Source organism: Cetorhinus maximus, chromosome 18, assembly GCF_964194155.1.
Source record: "Cetorhinus maximus chromosome 18, sCetMax3.hap1.1, whole genome shotgun sequence".
NCBI classification, from domain to species: Eukaryota; Metazoa; Chordata; class Chondrichthyes; order Lamniformes; family Cetorhinidae; genus Cetorhinus; species Cetorhinus maximus.
The window spans coordinates 31,412,025-31,431,801 of NC_135896.1; the positions used below are offsets into that span (position 1 = coordinate 31,412,025).

Consider the following 19,777-nt stretch of genomic DNA (forward strand, 5'->3'; position numbering starts at 1 on the left):
ATCATCAATGATTAGTTTTCTTCCATATCTCTAGCCTATGACACTGAGAATAAGTGTAGAAACCTTTACTGGTATTCTAGCTGAGAGCAGCATATCAACACAAAACAGAATAATATCTTAGTATCAGATCACAAGTACATTTATCCACCGTGCTAACAGTGCAGCCAGAAGGACTATTTTAACCTGTGTCAATGAGTGATTGGTACCCAAGGTAAATTCCTGAAATATAGCATCAGAAAAGAACAACAACCTTCTCTCAAATGATTAAAGTTTGGTTGTTTTCTGTTGTGCTGTGAACAGTTCAGTGGTAAGCATTGTTTATGGTTTCATCCCTGAAAGAACTACATAGAACTAACGTGCTTTCGAATGACTCCCAAAAAGCATTGTGCGGAATCTTTTATTAATTGAGTGCCTTGGGTCTGAAACTAGTACAATATCATGGACGAGCGTGGGGAAAGTGATGCCACAGGTCACCGCTAAATTTTGTTCTAGCAGATTTAGTCAAAACCCAGTGGACTGTATGTCTAAAGCACATAATTGTTTAATTTAGTAGCCTGGGCTCTAAAGGACCTGGGCTTCTCTCGAGAATGAAAACCACCTTTTACAAAAGAAACTAATCTTCTAAGGAAAGAAATGACAGTGCAAAGCCTGAGTGAAGTTAGGATGACATTACTATCACAGAACTGAACTACAGTGGAAAACATTTTATCCTGGAACACCTTTCAACCTTACTCCATCAATGGAATTAAACCATCTACTTAAATGCAATGTTTTTTAGAGAATCTTTTTGTGGGGCTTGAGCTGATTCCAGGTTAGGGTGACATGGTCTATCACCACCTGACACAACATGGGGAAACAGAGCCAGGGATTTCTGATCCCCAACTCAACCACCAGCAATGCGGTGGAGAGAGGCCTCCAGTCGTCAGTTGGTAAGGCTGTTAACTCTGTGCCAAATCCCAGGAAAGGGCTCATTTTATTAAACACCAGTGGGCGACTTGTGTCCGTTGGGGCAGCTGCCTGGACAGAATTCCAGAAATTCTCAGAGTGACACTTTGCAGCTCCAATGGAGCAAGCTAGAGGCCCTTTTTGGGTAAGGAATTAAATAGGACAAACTTCTCTTTTCCCTACAAGCATCAAATGGAGTGAAATGAGAATGTAATTTTTGGCCTTTGGATTCAATGGGCTGAATTTTGCCGTTGGCGAGCAGGGGGCGGGGCCCGCTCGCCGATGCGCAAAATGACGCGGGATGACATCAGGGGTTCCCCGCGACGTCATCCCATCCCATTTAAATCTTCAGGAAAGTGGGCCCGCAGCAAAAAATTGAGGCCATTGACAGGATCATTAAAGCAATTAAAGGACCTGCCTGTCCAACCTTAAGGTTGCCGGGCAGGGCAGGAGCCCCGCGGACTTCTGAAAAAAACATGAAACCTCATCCAACGGCGGGATGAGGTTTCATGTTGGGATTTTAAAAGTTTAATAAAGTTTGAGTGAAATTTATTAACATGTCCCACATCGTGTGACATTGTCACATGAGGGGGACATGTTAAGGATTTTTTTTTTCTATTTTTAAAGTTTATAAAGCTCTCAGCGATCTCCCTGAGGCAGCACATAGCCTCAGGGAGAAGTGCGCTGTTTTGTGCACATGCGCGAAAGAGCGCACTCTCGCTTTTGGGGAATCACACACCACCCCCCCCCTCCCCCGCACAGGGAGAACATAGCGCTTCCCGGCGGACGTCATGGGGGGCGGGCCTTAATCAGTCCGCCCACGTAAAATGGTGGCGGTGCCCGCTCCTCCGGCGGGGATCCCCTCCCCACCTGCTGGAGATTGGGTCGGGCCCGCCCGCCCGATAGGCAGAAAATTCTGCCCAATTATTTTTCACCCTTTACATTCTCAGAGACTGTCAGCTGGTATAATTTCCATTGGACTGAACAAGAGTGTGGTGACTGGAATTCTGGAGGTACACCAAACATTGGAGTGGATCAGTAGGATGAATTGTCCCACCCTCACATGTGGGGCAGAAACCTGACATATCTTGGCTTCATGCCAAAATCTTTGCACGTTGCAGTGATCCACCTAAGTTCTGCCCTCCAGTCTCTTCCACCCCAGCCATTTTACCCCAAAGAATCCCAACAACATTCTACTGCCATACATTGCATCACACTCCGCTCTACCTCTATACCATCATAGAATAATTTTATAAAACAGAAATGTGACAGTCTTTGAATAATGATATTGGACATGAACATTCAAACATAATGGGGGAAATCGTTCCTGGCGCTGCCAGATAATAGCATCCTGAAAGTTGAGGGGAAAAAATAACTGTGCTGTTCCTGCTCCAAATCTGGCCGGCACTATCCTGAAAGGTATCCAGGACATTTATTTCCCGCAGATAGTTGGCTCTTTAAATATGCCATTGATACACAAAGGACCTTGATTATCATTTTGGGATACCACCAAGCAGAGCAGGTGCAGTGCTATACTAATGGAGAGGTGTGCTCCTCTGGGCTCTACAAAAACAATATGGGCTCCTGTTGCCAAAGGCTTCATTTCACAACCCCAACAACACCTCCCAGGGACCAATCTCCACTAGCCAGTTAGGTCTCTGACTCAACAATATTGTGAAAGCCTAGAGCTGGCAACCTGTGGCAGGACACTCCTTTGGAACCCATAGACTGCCACGGGCATAGTAATGAGGTCAGACCCTGAAACGGACTAGGCATCCTGCTGGCACCACTGTGCAGCTGGCCAATTGTTCAAAGCAATCCCACCGTGTTAGTCTGAAAATTCTCTTGCTGCCATTTTAGCAGAGGCATTAACTCAGTTATTTCACAGGTGATACCAGCCACAAGCCTAGAATAACAGAGAGAGGAATTTCAGACAAATACATTAGCCCATCACGTGCTGGTTGCCTACAGTGCAATTCAGGACTAACATTTTACAAAACATCTTTTATACAACAAAGTGCAATTTTCTTTTAGCACTTTTGTTACATAATAAAAGAAGTGGCTGCTATTTAAGAAATAGGCATTTAATATGTATATAATATTGTAATATTGTATAAATATCTCTATGTCTCTACATATTACTTTAACATTCCTACCTGGAAAGTTCCACTTGGATTGATATTGATATTTGCATGCATCCACTGCTCCCCTTGGTTTCCGGACATTGTCCAGATGAGATTTTCAGTTATTGTCGATCCTTTGAATCCTTTGAATCGCAGGAACACATTCAAAGTACCTGGAATATAAAATATTACAAATAATTTCAATGTTGAGCTGGCCTTTGAAACTCCTCAAGACTTTTCTAAAGGGCAGTTTAGCACTGATTGGTGGAACACCCTGTGTTATTTTTCCTAAAACCCGAATGCAGAAAGATGTGAATAACTAAAAGGAAACAGAACCCTGGTAATGGCTGGAGAAAGAAAAGACAGACATAAGTGATTTCAGCTTCCCAGAGAAAAAAGGCCATTTGAACTGCTTCCACGACCATCAAATAATTTTGGAACTGGTACAAGATTAGCATTGACCGTATCCAGTTTCATTTCAGCTAAACTTAGACTCAGAGAGTAGCTTGCTACAGGTTGAATGACTGCATCCATTCAAACTTATGATAAATTTAACTACAATTCAACAGAGAAAGAAAAGACAGCTGATGAAAAGGAGAAAGTGAAACTCTTCAGTTGTCAGTGGCAGTTCTTACTTGGCATACATTCAAAACTGAGGATCAAGGGGACAATTGTCAATCATGGGCCAACTCCCAGCAATCTGGGAACTTTATTAGATTTTGAAATCATCAATGACACATCCAGGAGTTAAAAAATAAATGCTTGTGACACTATTACAGATAGTAAGGAAGTCACAGACTTGTTCAATGAGTATGCTGTATCCATTTTCACAGTGAATATAGAGGAGAAAACTCCAGCAGTACAAGGTGTCATGTTTTTATAATGATATAAAAGCATTAATCACTCATAACCGATTGAGTAGACATGTTGCGGGTTCATTTATTTAAACTAGGCACATCAGAACATGCATACATGGATAGAAAACTTAAGGACATCAGCAGCAGAACTGTGTCCACTGTTTTCTACTCACAGGCCAGAGTGAAACTGAGACAGGATCACAATATGCACTTCCTTATTAGTGATGGCATGCTGCTATCCCTTAAAGGCATATTACAACACAAGGGTCCCTAAAAGTAAGTCAAGCGGTGGCGCTTACTTGATTTAAAAGAAATTAAAGGAAGTCATATTTAAAACAATGGGTGAAATTTTATGGCAGCGGGATTTTACATTCCCGCCGAAGCCAATGAAGTTTAGAATGTCTCGTCGCATTTTACAGCCCCGCCCCCGCCGAAACAGGGCCGTAAAATTCTGTCCAATGAGTCTTAGGACATACAAATTTTCAGGACATGATGATTTTCACCCAAGGTATTTAAAGGCACACATTCCATTTAACATCAATTGAAGGCAATTGTTTGGAATCTATCATGGGGGTCAGAGTAACTGTCTAACAAAAGGGGTAATCTTTGGTTAGGACCAGCTGGTTTCAGTTTTGAGTACCACACTTCAAGGGGGATAAATTGGCCTTGGAAGGGATACAGCACAGAGTCACCAGAGTTTAAAATGGTTAAATTATGAGGACAGATGGCATTAACTTAGCTTACGTTCTCATGAATTTACTTGATAGGTTAATGTATTTGTCTGAAATTCCTCATTTATAAGTGAAATCGGAAAGATTTTTTTCATACAATGGATCATAGAAATCTGCAATTTCATTTCCCATAAGGCTGTGGATGCTGGGTCAATTTAAATTTTCAAGACTGAGATTGAAAGATTTTTGTTACGTGAACGTATCAAGGAATTTTGGAGTAAATGGAGTTGAAGTACAGATCAGTCGTGATTTAACCGAATGGCAGGACAGGCTTGAGAGATTGGATGGCCTACTACTGTTCCTATGATACTGTGTTTCCTATGTCTTCCAACCTATGCGGTGTTCAAGGTGTTTATCTGCTAGTGCAAAATAAAGGGTATATTTGTCATTTACTAGCACATGCGATTCTTGTTGGATTGTTAACAACTTGAAAAGAAATATAATACCTTGAAAAGAATAGACTGGTCCAGTAAATGATGGATCTGCTTCATGCTCTGCTTGAATGATTTAGAAGTTAACAAATTAGCCAAAAAGCACATGTGTTACTTCCTTTGTATAATTTCCTACATGGGCTACACATCAGCTGCCTCTCCAATTTACAGACTGATGTGTCACCAGTAAAGATCAAAATAGGGCAGGACTTGGTGCTAAATATTCTTACAAGGTGGATACAAGGTGTTTAGCAAAGATAGGAAAGAAAAGAAAGAAGGATTGTTGAGGAAGAACATTACAGTGCTTGAAAAAGAGGATGTTCTGGACGAGTCAAGGACAGAATCTATTTGGTTAGAGTTAAGAAACAATAGGGATACCATTACATCACTGGGTGTATTCTATGGGCCACCAGCTAGTGGGAAAGACATAGAGGAACTAATTTGGAAGAGAATTACAGAGGGGTGCAAAAGCTTCAGAGTAGTTATGATGGAGGACTTTAATTATCCTAATATAGACGGATATATTAATAGTGTAAAGGGAAGAGAGGGGGAAGAGTTTCTTAAGTGTGTTCAAGAGAATCTTCTACGCCAGTATGTTTTGGTCCAAACAGGAAGGAGGAATTGTTAGATCTGGTTCTGGGGAATGTGATGGCCCAAGTGGATCAAGTGCCAATAGAGGAACACTTAGGGGACTGTGTTCATAATATCATAAGGTTCAGGTCAGGTATGGAAAAGGACAAGAGGCAATCCAGAAAAAAAGAAACAATTAATTGGGGGAGGGCCTATTTCAGTGGGGTGAGAATCAATCTGGTCCATGTCAATTGGAATCAAAGATTGGCAGGCAGAACAGTAAAAGAACAATGGGCTTCCTTTAAAGAGGAGATAGTTTAGGTGCAATCGAGTACATTCCCATAGGAGTGGGAAAGGTAGGACAAAAGTCAGAGCTCCCTTAATAATGAAGAGATAGAAAGTAAAATGAAGCAAGAAACGGGTGCCTATGACAGAAGTCAGTTTAATCATACAAGCAAGATCCAGGCTGAATATAAGGGGTTCAGAAAGGAAGTAAAAAAAATAAGAGAAGCAAAGAGAGAGTATGAGAAGAGACTGCAGAAAGAGACTAAAGGGAAACCAAAGGTTTTCCATATGCGTTTGAATAAAAATGGGATTTACACATGGAGGCAGAGTGCACGGCTGAGGTACTAAATGATTACTTTGCATCTGTCTTTACCAAGAAAGAAGATGTTGCCAAAGTCATAGTGAAAGAGAAGGTCAGTAAGACACTAGATGGGCTAAAAATTGGTACAGAGGAGGTACTAGGAAGACTGAAATTAAAGTTAATAAGTCACCTTATTAGGACTGAATCAGATGCATCTGGGAACACTGAGGGAAGTAAGATTGGAATATGGGAGGCACTGGTCATAATCTTTCTTAATACAGGGGCAGTGCCAGGGGACTGGAAAATTGGGAATATATAAAAAAAAGGCTTGCATTCATATCGAGCTTTGCATGAGCACCAGACATTTCAAAGCACTTTGCAGCCAATTAAGTACTTCTTTTGAATTGCAGTGACTGTTGTAATACCAGAACTGCTGCAGCCAATTTTCATACAGCAAACTCCTACAAACAGCAACATGATAAAGACCAGATAATTTGTTCAGTGATGTTGTTTGAGGGATAAATATCAGCCAGGAACCTGGGATTACTTCCCTGCTGTTCTTCAAAATAGCGTTGTGGAGTCTTTTACATCCCCGAAGCAGGCAAATGGGTCTTTGGTTTAACATCTCATCTGAAAAATGGTACCTCTAACTGCAACAATCCTCACTGTTAACAATATGCTAATTATATTGTTAAGATACAGGTAAAGGCCATTACCTACAGCACTTATAAATAGAGACAGGGATACCCGGTGTGGGGAGGGGTAGGGAGGGAGGAGGACCTCCTCGTGAACCTGGTCCCAGGCCTGGCCAAGTTAGCCATCAACAGGTCCGGCCTGACTGTCTACCCGTCTTCCGTGGCTATGGAGAGGGAGCACGCAGTGTCCGTCGGCACAATCGAGGCCTTCTGTGCCTGGTGGGCAACTCGGGGACTAGGGTGCTTTACTGACCCTTTTAATCACGTTTTTAATTTGAGTTTTGTAAGTTTAAGATTTTGTCTTTATTTTTGAAGTATCCCTTTAAGGGCTGCCTTTTAATTTGTCCCTTGATTTTTTAAATTTAGTTTGTTTGGTTGCTCAAAAGAGTATAAATAGAGACTGCTGGGACACTGGGGGTAGTAGGTAGACAGCAGACATATGAAATGCTGTACTCTGTAACTAAACCTATTATCAAGAAAAAGATTGGTATATAGTTTCCTTCTTCACCATCTGGCTTTGGATCCAGTTGACCTTCAGTATTGCGCTGGAATGCCGACTTTGATTTTTGTGCCCAGGCCCTGGATTGGGACTTGAACCTGGAACTTTCTAATACAGAGGTGACAGCGCTACCAACTGAGCCATGGCTGACATGTTACACAAAAGCTAGACCCTTGTTTGGAAAAGAATGTAAGAATAAGCCCAGCAACTACAGGCCAATCATCTCAACTTCAATGGTGGAATAGCTTTTAGAAATGATAACACTGGGCAGGTCACTCAGACAAATGTGGGATTAATTAAGGAAAGCCAGCACAGATTTGTTAGGGGAAAATGGGCCAGGGTTTTGTGGCCCCGCCATGGTGTGCCTCCCCCAGTGGATGCATCGAGCTCTTTAAAGCTCCATTCAGTTTGGTGGGACTGTAATATCCCACCGGGCCGGAGGGGCCGTAAAATCCTGGCCATGGTGTTTAACTAACTTGTTTCAATTTTTGGTAAGGTCGCTGAGGGTAATGTGGTTGATGTGGTGTATGTGGACTTCCAAAAGGTGTTTGATAAAGTGCCACATAACATGCTTGTGAGCAAAGTTAAAACCCATGGAATAAGAGGGACAGTGGCCCCATGGATACAAAGTCGGTTGATTGACAGGACACGGAGGGCAGCAGTGAATGGTCGTTTTTTGGATTGGAGGAAGGTATGTAGTGGGGCTCCTCTGAGGTCAGTATTAAGACCGCTGCTTTTCATGATCCATATTAATGATCTTGACTTGGATGTGCAGCGCACATTTCAAAACTGACGGATGACACAAGGCATGGAAGTATTGTGAGAAGGATAATGATTGATTTCAGGAAGGCATAGAAAGGCAGGTCTATTGGTCTATTGACTATTGAATCAGACGTGTTTATCTTTTTTCATGGTCACCAGGATTTGTGCTCATTGTGGCAAATTTTCACCATCATTCGTACATGACAGGTTGTGATCTCTGCTCGACCAAAGTGAATAAAAGATGGCTTCTCTCTGTTGTCAGAGTCCAAAAGCTAATGTAAAGGATTTAAATCACAACAAATCAAGGTGTAACTTTGAAATGACTGGTCTTAACCCAGGTATCTCCGTGCACTTCCTTATGAAGACCCTTAACGGAACAGACTGCCTTTAGCAAGTTTCTTGCGCACATGGTCTTAGATGGATAGGGATGACAGCTCCTAGTCAGCCTGGGTCCAGCAGCTTTGTGAGGCAGACAATTACCACAATGGGCTTGCAGCAGCATCCAGGAGTCAGCCTGACCATTCAAACATTGCGAATGTCTACTGGGAGAAGAGGGGACCTTTAGATTCTGCATTCTACCTGCTGAACTCAGTTATTCCCTGGAGATAGATGAGCTCATCCAATCATGGGATATTTTCGTCAACAAACAATTTATTCAATTAAAAACATTCCCAGTCTTCATGAAAAGCATTCCCATTCTTGAAATATTCCAGATCTTTGCTACAGATGAAGCAGTTCTGAGAAGGACTGGCAGAAAACACAATTCCTTCACAGATTTTTCAGTTACATTGGTTTTTCTATTTAACCTTCCTATCCTTTAAAATAATCTCAGCAGAAAGCAATGTCCATGCTTTTTTCAGCTTCAGGACCTGCTGAATTTTCCTGTTATTTTAAAGGGGCTCTGTTCATAAACAAATTTAGCACAGCGTTTTATTGGCTGTGGGACAAGAGCTGGAAGAGGCTATGCATCATTTTGACAATATGCCATACACAAATGGCAGTGATGTGATCTGGTGTCATTTTCATGAAGGTGGTGACCCTTTAAATACAATGTACTCGAGGTATACCATCCCTCTGCAATACAGCATGACATAAAACCACATTCAGGGCAGATCATATTATTTTGCAATAACTCTTCCATTCCAAATACATTAGTCGTATTTAGGAGCATGCCATTCCTTGCTCTCTGCCAGTCAGCAAAACAAAGAAAATCAAATAAAGCTCTCCATTCCCAAATGTGCCTGTATGTTTCACTGACCTAACGTCACTCAGCCTGTGCCCTCATACTTTGTTTTGCCGACCTCTGTCATTTATGTACTGGATTGAATTTTGGAGGGGAAATTGATTGGGGTCAGGCGCAACTTAAGTGGGTCTGAAATGAGAGTCTGGATTTACAGATTGCGGGTTATGGCACACAAATCAAAACAGTGGTGGTTCCAGCTTGCCTCATCTGTTAAGTCTTAATCCAAGACGTTGTGATCTTGAACGTGTTACTGGTCTTCAGCTTCATATCTGCCTTTCCCATAATCTCCTGTTTATGTCCATAGTCAACTTGTACTCTTCCCATAGTAATGGACATCCCTAACCAAATAAAAAATGGCTTCCTTTGTGACTGTGACTTGGATCTCTCCACAATTGACCATGTTATCCTTCCTCTCCTTAAATTTCCAACTTCATGGCACTGGACTACCAAGATGGCCGGGTCTCGGGTGCAGTTTTGAATGGCAGGGGTGTGCAGGTGATGTGTCGGTCTGACGGAGAGTCCTGGGCAGCAGAAGTTCATATTTTCCTTGCACGGGCCGGTGCAGCACTGCTACTGCACCTCGGTTCACTAAGCAAAGTATTTGACTCACCTTGGAAGGGCTCCACTGCCTTTAACAGATGACCTGAGTCCCTTTCAGAATGAGATTATAATGCCATCAGAGTCCTACCAATGTCAAAGGACCCTGATCAGTATTTATGCCTGAGGTAACCCTCTGAGACCTGTGGGCGCCTCAAAACTAAACCAATGACATTAATTGTCAGGATCGGAGTGAGAAAGAGTCACTCCACCTTAATTGCACACACATTCTGTCCCTGTGATGTGGAAAGAATTAAAATTTTCCCCAAGTGTTCTGTAATGTAACCAAAGAATATAACTCCATTTGCTAATTCTTTGGAGAAATTTATGATGTAGTGTGAAAACATGGAACTTTTACAAAAACAATACATCCATTAATTGTAAAATCCATACATAGTTTATGAAAAAAGGACTTGATCAATGGAAGGCATGAGTTCTTAAAAGGCTGAATGCCTTTTACTTTTAATTAGAAAATAAGAGGGCTGAATTTTACCATCCCTGTGACTTGGATCTTTCCACAGTTAACCATGTTAACCTTCCTCTCCTTAAATTTCCAACTTCATGGGACTGGCCTACAAAGATGCCTGGGCCTTGGGTGTGGCGTTGATGGGAAAGGAGGCGGGATGGGGTGGGGGGAGCTGGTAAAATACTGGGGAGCCAAGTCAGGACAATTCCCTGTCGCTGTCCTGAAGTTGGAGACGTTTCCCAACCACGGTGAGAAAGGTTAAGCCAATTTGCATAATTGAAGGTTCTGTTAAGGGCTATCTTACAGGGCCAGTCGCATTTTGCCAATATCAGCTTCATGGAGGCAGCCTCCTCATGGCAGCCCCTGGGGAACGCCAGAACCAGAGGCTCAAAGAGGTAGCAGACCCATAGCCCCACAGGTCCCCCAGAAGAGATTCCGCTCCATCCTATGGGGTCTACCGCTCTCAGCCCCCTAAATGTTAACTCCTACTTATCGGCCTGAGTGCGCCTCCATCTTGAGGTGGCCCAAGGTCATCGATCTGCCTCAGCAGCGCCCACCCTTCCTGGTGAGGATGCTGAGGCTTCAGGGCTACTAGCTTTCCAATTAAGGCTGGCAGCATCAAGAGCCCGTTCGCTGATAGAAATCGCCAAGCAGGTCCTGCTGCCAGCAAGTGCGGGCTTGGGAGCTGCTATTCGGCCTGATGTCGGGGATGGTGAAGCCTGTGGGAAAATTTAACCCACAGAGAACTGAGGGCAAATTAAAAGTTTGAAAACTTACAGTGGAGTTCAGATGGTTCTTATAAATCATTCTTTAGGTTTTATAGTCAGATATAGCCAGCTGTCAAACTAGTTCCATGATTTCCTTAGAGAACAGAAAGATAAATTATTTACCTCCTTATGACAACACGTGCACAGGGATTTCTCAGAGAAGAGTACTTAGCTCTGTGCTGTGATGATCCCCATCTTCATTAATAATTTGGTAGATATTATTCCAAAAAGCAATATTGTTGATGGCACCGCCGTCTGCAGTGTAATTAATTTCTCACGTAAAAGACAAACTGTAACCAAATTACTGCACGCAAATACATGCAAAACTGCTCAGTGGGTGGACAAGTAGTTTGTTATCTTCACTCTGGGAGGGCTAAGCCAGTAATTCTGTCAAAAAGATTGACTCATATGTTCCTAATCAATTTCGACACCGTAAACATGTCAAAAGTTTTTTGAAGTAAAGATAAATGCAACCTCTGAGCTCGTTACACATGTTCAATCTACGGAAATAAGTGGTAATGATGGCGAGAAACGTATGGACCCTGCCAGACGCTGGCTGGAATTTTCTGACGCCATTGGCATCGGGTGTCATGGTGGGTGGTGGGGGGAACAATATGGCAAGAAGGCCAAAAATTGGTTTCATGACGTGGTGAAACCAGTTTGCGATCATCCGTTCCGCCCGTCAATGGCGGGCTGCATTTCCCACTGTCGCATGTCAGTAACCTCATTTCAGTACTTTAGCAACTAATTATGAGCCCTGCTTGCCGGAATCCTCCCTCCACCCCGTACCATCCGGGCACATCGGCATGATTACACACCAGCGGGGCTCACAACAGTACAGAAGCAACGTGCTCCTGGTGAGCTGCACTTCAGTCAGTACTCGCAGTCATCAGTGCCATGCTGGCAGCACCACATCACTTTTAGGGGGACTCACAGGCAGGTCTCTATCTATCAGGCCAGCCGTAAGGTGGGCTGGCTTTTCAATGGCTACAGGGTTAGGCCTTGCTTGGGGAAAGGGGAGAAGTGGCCTCAGGCAAGGGAAGAGGCTGCAGGATGAGGGCTGTACTGGGGAAGGGGAGTATCCCAGGGTGTGTGTGGGGGCACAAGTTGATCTGTGCAAGTGGCCTCAAGGTGGTGAGGGCTGAGGAGGCAGTCACCAGAGGAGATGATGTCAGATGGAGATGTGAGGGTGTTTGTGCGACAATGAGTGGTGATGTCCCTTGAGTTGGCAGTGAGCGAGATGCCAGTTAATGTGTGACGACCTTGTGAGTTTAGAGTGATGAGATGGTTGACTTACCCGGGCGGCACAGATGAGATCATTCATCCATTTTCTGCACTGGATGGCCGACCTCTTGTGTGCAGCATTGGCACCGGCCACCACTGCCACCGCTTCCCAAGCTGGAGTGGTGAGACTGTTGGGTCTCCTGCGGCCAGAGCGGAGGTAGAGGACATCGCAGTGGACCTCCATGCCATCTAGAAGGTGTCCCAGGGATGTGTCAATGAATTGTGGGGGGGCTATGCTCTTCTTGGCTTTTAGGGCCATGTCTTCACTGGAGCAGTCCTGAGCTGCAAACATTGAGAATTGTGCGCATGACTGCAGTTTAAATTTGGCGCCGTGTGAGGAAGTGGTGAGGTAATAGCATGGCAGGCAAATCGGAGGCTGCCCGCCAGTGAGACGGCATGTTTCCTGTGGCTGCATAATTAATGGGGGGGGGAATGGAATGATACGGCGCAAAAACCCGCCATTATTGCCGCCCGTTACTGCATTTTGTGCAAATCTGGGACGACTCCGCCCACTGTCTGCCTCTTTTGTGTTCTAGAAAGCATATAAGGGCTAAAATTTTGTTTCTTCTTTTTCAGTTTTATCAGGCATGTGGTTGTGATTCACAATCTGTCTTTGTGGTCCCATTGAGGTAGGCAGCATACCAGACTTTGTGCTGTCCCTTTTTCTCTTCATTTACCTGATTGTAGTGTTCAGCCATGTGCAACCTGAATCATTGGCTCAACTGAATGCTCAACAGGGGCCTAGCTTGGTTAGCTAGACTTCACCTCTTAAAAGCAGCCTGGCCCTTTTGAAGGTGAGTTGCATTCAGTGGAAAGAAGTCACTGCTGTGTGCCAATACAGCGACTGGCTGTAAGTGCAAGTTAAATAGCTAGGGAAGACAGGTAGATCCAGATTCATGGATATAGCACCGGAGGCCTTATTCAGGGATTTCAGCAGGAGGGTATCTCCAAAGGTGGGGTCAAGGTTGGTGGGCAGCAGGCTCTCAAGGACAACCTCAGAAAGAATGGGAGTGGGCAACTTCTGGAGTCTGGCCTCGAGGCCACAGCAGTAATTCTGCAAGAAGTTCAATGACTCATGCAAATCATTGACTTGCTTTTAATTATTCAAGTAATACACCCACCTCCCGCTGCCTCCATTTACTTCCCTATATTTAGCGAAGGCAGGCACATCATCGAAACACAGTACGACATAATTACTGACATTCCTCCCCCTCTATTGTAGGACAAGATCGTGCACAATCAAAAGGAACAGAGCACAACCTCTAGAAGCCTGGCAAGTCTGCATCTCCTGAGCCCTATGGAGGAGACGATGTTCCACATCATGGTGCCATCTGTGGCGGAACCTTATGAATCCAGCATCACCAAGATGTATTTTGCTGCCTAATGCCCCCTTTTACCTCCCATCTCTACTTCATTCTGCTTTCTGGCATGATGACTGAGCTGCTGATGGTGTGAGCATGGACCTCTCTCTTTCTACCCACCCCCAACCTCCCCATCTGATTTCCTGCTGCCTGATATCAAAGAACTTCCACCAGCCCAGCCACTGCAGCCTCAGGAGGAAGAGAGAGAACAACACCACACCACTGATGTAGAGGCACCGTCAACTGATCTAACACTCACAGCCACCAGCTCAGGTATTAGCATTATGCAAACTTTTGAGAGTAGTATAACTGAGTTGGGATCTGCCAGGAGGAATGAATGGTGTGTTTTCCAGCTCACCGGAGCTTTGCTACAGGGGATTCAGATGAGGACTTCGATGGGACGACCTACAGGAGAATGGTGATTAACACACACACACACACCAAGTGGCTTGGTGCATTGACAGGTCTGCCTGTCACTGTCAAGGAGAATGGATGAGTCTGGCTCAATCATGGCACAGGGTTTCACACAGAGTCTGGAGCCCATTTTTGCCACAGCATAAGTGTTGGCCAACTCAATGGTGGACAGTCCCATGGTGGAGTGTCTGGTGGCCACTGTCTCAGCTTCCACCGCAGCACAGGCTGAAGTCACTCAACATCCCAGTGCTGCAGTGGAAGCTCAGATGCAAGTTATGAGGTCCATGCTTGCTGCCATGCAGCTCAGACTGCTGCCATCATAGCTGCAGATCTCAGTGCTCAAAGGGGCTTGTAGGCTCTCATAGAGTCCAGTAATCTGTCCTCCACCAGGTTACTAGGGTTGGTGAGGTACCACCCTGGGGGAGTGGCAGTGGCACCATGCAGTGCAAACCTGCTGTGCTCTCAAAGAATGACAGCAATCGTGCTCCTGTCACTGTTACTCCATCAGAACTGTTCCAGGATGTCCTGCAAGGCCACCTGCAATCTCCCCCAATGTAAGTCAGCAACCTTTCAGCATCCATGCTGCAATCACTGGGGCAGCACTGTGTAATAGCACAAGGACAGGCAAAGACATCCACAGGACAGGAACTAAAGGAATGCATAAGGGTCAATATTACATTTTTGTTTGTATAATTGGCTGTGTCGTTCAATAAAGATGTTATGCGCAAGGTTTTTATTGGTTTCTATTGTATGATTTTGGCTAAGAGGTTGGTGAGACAGGACATTGCAGATGGATTGGAAGGTGCAGAATACTGGAGCCATGATGGGGAAGGGTTGATTTTCTAAGGGAACCGGAGTCAGAGTAGGCTCTCATGAAAAGCCTGCCTGGAGTGAAGGGGTCCCTTGTGCCTCCTCCACTTTTCCCTCCTGAGGTAGCCTCCAGATGTTAATAGCATCCAAACCGGTTGCTGAAGCAGACACCAAGACACAGAGCTTTTCTTCATAGAGAGAAGTTATTGACTTTGTACAGTCCCACATCTCTCCTCCCACATCCCCAGTGACCCAACTATTCCCTATTTATATGTGCTCAAAGTACTTAATTAAGCAATGCCCTTCATCTGTGTACCATAACAATATCATTAACACAGGATGCCTAGTGGAAATGGCTGTGCATTCATAATTACAATGTTATGGAGGATGCAGCACGAACTTGGGGGCAAACTCCAGACCGGATTGTAGGGCTCCCTCTCAACAAGGCAATGAAACAAAAAACTACTGCAGATGCTGGAAATCCAAAACAAAAACAGAATTACCTGGAAAAACTCAGCAGTTCTGGCAATGAATTGTTGCTTAATAAGCTCCACCATTTCTCTGATTCCCTTATCTTCACAAGATCAAGTGGGAGGGGAAGGAGGGGTGGGGGTGGAGTAGGGGGGGGTGATGTCAGCCATGTGTGCAGGTGGTATCCCACTTTTCCTATCAGTCACCCTCTAATATTTTGAGGAGGCCTGAAGGTGGTGGGAACGCCAGGCTGCTTCCCGCTGAAATGATTTGGTTGCGTAGATATTGTGCAAGTCGGTGACCTTGACAGCCATTGGCAGTACCATTCTAGCCCTGCTCTCAGGCTGCAAGCCCTGACTCCTCAGGCATCTTAGGCATTGGTCCTGGCTGACGGGTGACAGAGGGGGCAATACTTGAAGTGATCCATGAAAACTGTTGGATAGATAGAGCCTTCTTTGGAGTGTCCTCTTCCTCCCTCTGCAGCCTCAGCTCCATCTCTTGTGTTGCATGGCTTCCCTGCATGGATGCAGCAACACTCCCGGGCATATCCAGCAACTTACTACAACACCTCCAAAGAGACACCACAGTACTTTCACAAACTCTCGAGTGGCAGAAATAAGTCAAAAGCAACCCTCCAGAAAGTTGGATGTCTGTCCTTTTAAGTAGGTGTAGTAGGGGTGCAGGACTGAGGGGTGGTTCCTTGTGAGTGATTAGCACAGGCAATGAACCTGTGTCATCCAAATTTCAAAAATGTGTATCAAATTAGCCTTAATGGCTATATGACATCACGATTAGCCAATGTCGAGGGCTTCCATGCATGCACAGCACTCCTGTGATAGCAACTTTCCAGACATGGGATGCCACACGGGCTGCACCAGTAGTGACTGGAGGCACAGTGCACGCCATTTTCTGAGTTTCCATAGCACCGGCAGCAGCAGTGCTACAGAGCTGAATTTCACAGTACTGGAATACAACATGAGAAAAGTCTATTTCTGACTATTTTCTTATGAACATCCCTTCCATATCATTAACCATCAGTTGATTCTGCCACAACAGATGCATCAGGAAATGCTATTGGAGCTGTACTGCTACAGCACATTGAAGGAAGTGAACAACCAATCGCTTATACGTCATGCCCAGTGTTGGAAACTGAATGCCAACATTTTACTGGAAAGCAGGAAGCACTAGCCCTGCATCTACGCAGGTGAACATTGGCACTTGTTTCTCTATGGCAGAAAGTTCACGCTCCTCACTAGTCACCAAGCACTGACTACACATCAGAGGCCTTTGCAATTCAAAGACTATTTCTGTACTTAGAAAAAACTGGGGAGTTGAAGTCTAGGCAATGACTCAATGTACATATATTTGTTGTTTAAGATGATTTAATTTAAAATATTGCCTTTAATTTTACAAGGGGGAAAGATGTAGTGTTCAATTGTTCTGTGTTTGATTATGAGAGGCTGTTTACTATTTGATGCTCATTGTGCTTGATTAGTAAAGCCTGTGCGTGGATTCAGAGAAAAGTCAACCAACTGTACAAGTTGCTGGGAGATAGAGCTGTAAGCATGGAGCAGACATTTTAAAGCACTATGAATAAATTTCTGTTACACATATATAAGCTGTTGTGTCATTTCTGCAGAGCTCCGTGATATAAAATATACAACAGATTGCTGACTTTAGGGAACACTAATCATCTGTCCTATCTCTCCACCTCAAGCAGCATTGTTAAATATCCCCATGACCTTTAATCACATTTCTCAATGGAAAACAGTCTAGTTTATTTTTTTAAAAGTGCCATCGACCTGAATCAACTACTTATACTCAGCACAATGGTGGAATATTAGAGCTAAAGAGAAGAAAACCTTCCTTTAGTTATGATCTCTGGTTAAAGTCTATCCATGATAGCAATTTTGCTGATGGAGGGTTATTCTTTAATAATGTTCATTCTCTTCAGCCAGGTTACTCAATCCCCGAAGAATTGTGTGCAGTGCAAAACAACAATATCCTATTCTCCGGATAGAACTGCTACTTTGTAAACCAAATCTGTCCATGCCAGAGAAAAATGAATTGTCACACCTGTCAATTTGAACAAATCCAAAAGTTCTGCAATAAATACTGGTAGCAATGCTTCATTTCCACTCTCCTGCCTACAGAGTCCCCACCAGACAGTAGGGTTAACCCCAATTTCAGTTCCTTGAATGTGGAAGCGTAAACACAAGGCTGCCCATGTACTGAGGAATCAAGGTTGTTGAAGAATGCAGCATGGTAAGGGAAATAGAACCAGAAAATGCTGGAAGTGCACAGCGGGTTCATGAGGAAAAGAAATCAGATTCTCTGTCCAGGTCCTGATGAACTATTGTGTATTTCCTGATTGCATTTAAGATTCCCAGCAATTGACGTTCCTCGTCTTTATGTTTAAACTACTCTGGCTCGCATACGTATGCCCAAATGGAATGTCCCTATGTCATTAGTTGGCTCAAACTGGAAGACACGTGTCTTTGTTATAACTTCTTCATCCTTGCTTAATGTTGTCCATATACCTGTACAATAAATAAATCTGATCTCCTTAACTGGGCCCAATAAATGAACTGTAGGTGTCCCATCTCTTTAATAGCAAAATGCTGTCATTATTATTTGTGATACAATTTCAATGCACTGCCTAAAACTGGGAATATCAGCTGGAAAAACCTCTGCTAAAAACAAAAAAAAAGTGCAAATTCTTACCCAATATGAATTTTATAGAGGCTTATTTTGAACTTTGGTTATGGTACTACTTTTACTGTTCTTTTAATAGGGGATTAGATCGCGTATTTTCTGAATTTACAATATTTACCTGATAATTACTCATCTGTGGCATATGCAGAAGTACTCATTGAATCTGGCTTACTAACTTGAGCTCAGAAAGAAAATGGCCTACTCCTTATTTACATTCAGAATTAATATTAATTCTTTCATATCAGTAGAGATAATGAGACTCTAATCACAAGGGGAGAAGTTTTACATTTTTTCCAAGAGAAGGAAGTGCAGTGTGCAGATTTTATTTTGGTATTAAAGGTGTGCTGCTCAGTCAGTAACATTGCAATCTGCGATTTCTGTTGGGCCTTAAGGATTCCCTTCTCTGTCAATTTGCTAGCAAGCTAACAGCTGTTGTGGGCTTGGCTATTGGATAGTTTTGAATGTCAAATGAGATGGCTCTGAAAAGACAAGAGCTGATTCAATGAAGAGAGACGATTGCAAATTTAGCCAAAAGACCCTTTTGAAATGTAACAGATGCAACATCAAGGTGAGAGCGGAGCCTTTGTCCCAGGTGGGAGCTGGGATAGTGTGGGGTGGGGAGTGGGGCGGGGGAAGGAATTGAAAACTAGCTAGAAACTGTTGAGGGCAGCAGGGCAGTGAGGTGAGGGTGAGGGCAGTAGTCAAAGACAAAAAGATTGTTGAACCAAGGAGCAGTGCAGGAGATCAGAAGGGTAAAGTAGGGAGAGGCTGCAGAGCTCAATTAGGAGCTGGGGAAAGGTAATCGTTGCAGGTATACTGGGTTAGGGAAAAGAAAAAGGCAAAAAAATAGCATCTAAAAACAAGGAAAAAAACCTTAGCTAATTCTAAAAATCTCAAACCATCAGATTGAGGTAAAAACAAAATGACTGATGGAAGTGGGAGGAGAATTGAAAGACTTAAGACACGATGTTTTGTCATGACTGGAACTTGCAACTACAGCATGACAAAAAGAATTATCATAACTATTTACATAGAAGGTTTCAATATTAAATGTTGAGATAATATGACTATGTCCAAATAGTTTAAACAGCACAAACTCTTTGTGCAATATTTTAAAATAATCTATGTTACATTCTCCGTACAGACCATCAACGCTTAAAGAGAAATTCAAAATCCCCATTAATTACTGAAAGAATGAAGCCCACAGGTATCCACAGTTTAAACAAGTGGTTTTACTATACAAAAATCAAACAAAGCAAACACCAATAATTAAACACTGTCTGTTTCGCCTTTCACTACGGCTCAGCCTCAATTATACTTTACAATGTAAAAAAAACACAATCACTTGTACTTTAAAATTGAAGTCCTCAATGGAACCTTTCCCTTTCCACTTTGAGTTCCTCCTAGAAAGTCTTTGGTACCTATCAGGCTATTGCAGGTTCATTCACTT

At 43.6% G+C, this 19,777-nt stretch overlaps 1 protein-coding gene across 2 annotated transcripts in view; it reads right to left on the reverse strand.

Annotated features, from left to right (window-relative positions):
- mdga2a (MAM domain containing glycosylphosphatidylinositol anchor 2a) overlaps positions 1 to 19,777 on the reverse strand; it is a 918,070-nt gene that overhangs the window by 30,545 nt on the left and 867,748 nt on the right. For both annotated transcript variants that reach the window (XM_078562337.1, XM_078562336.1), the window contains one exon: positions 3,102 to 3,241. In XM_078562337.1, coding sequence (XP_078418463.1) covers positions 3,102 to 3,241 — 140 coding nt within the window. The remainder of the gene's footprint in view (positions 1 to 3,101; positions 3,242 to 19,777) is intronic.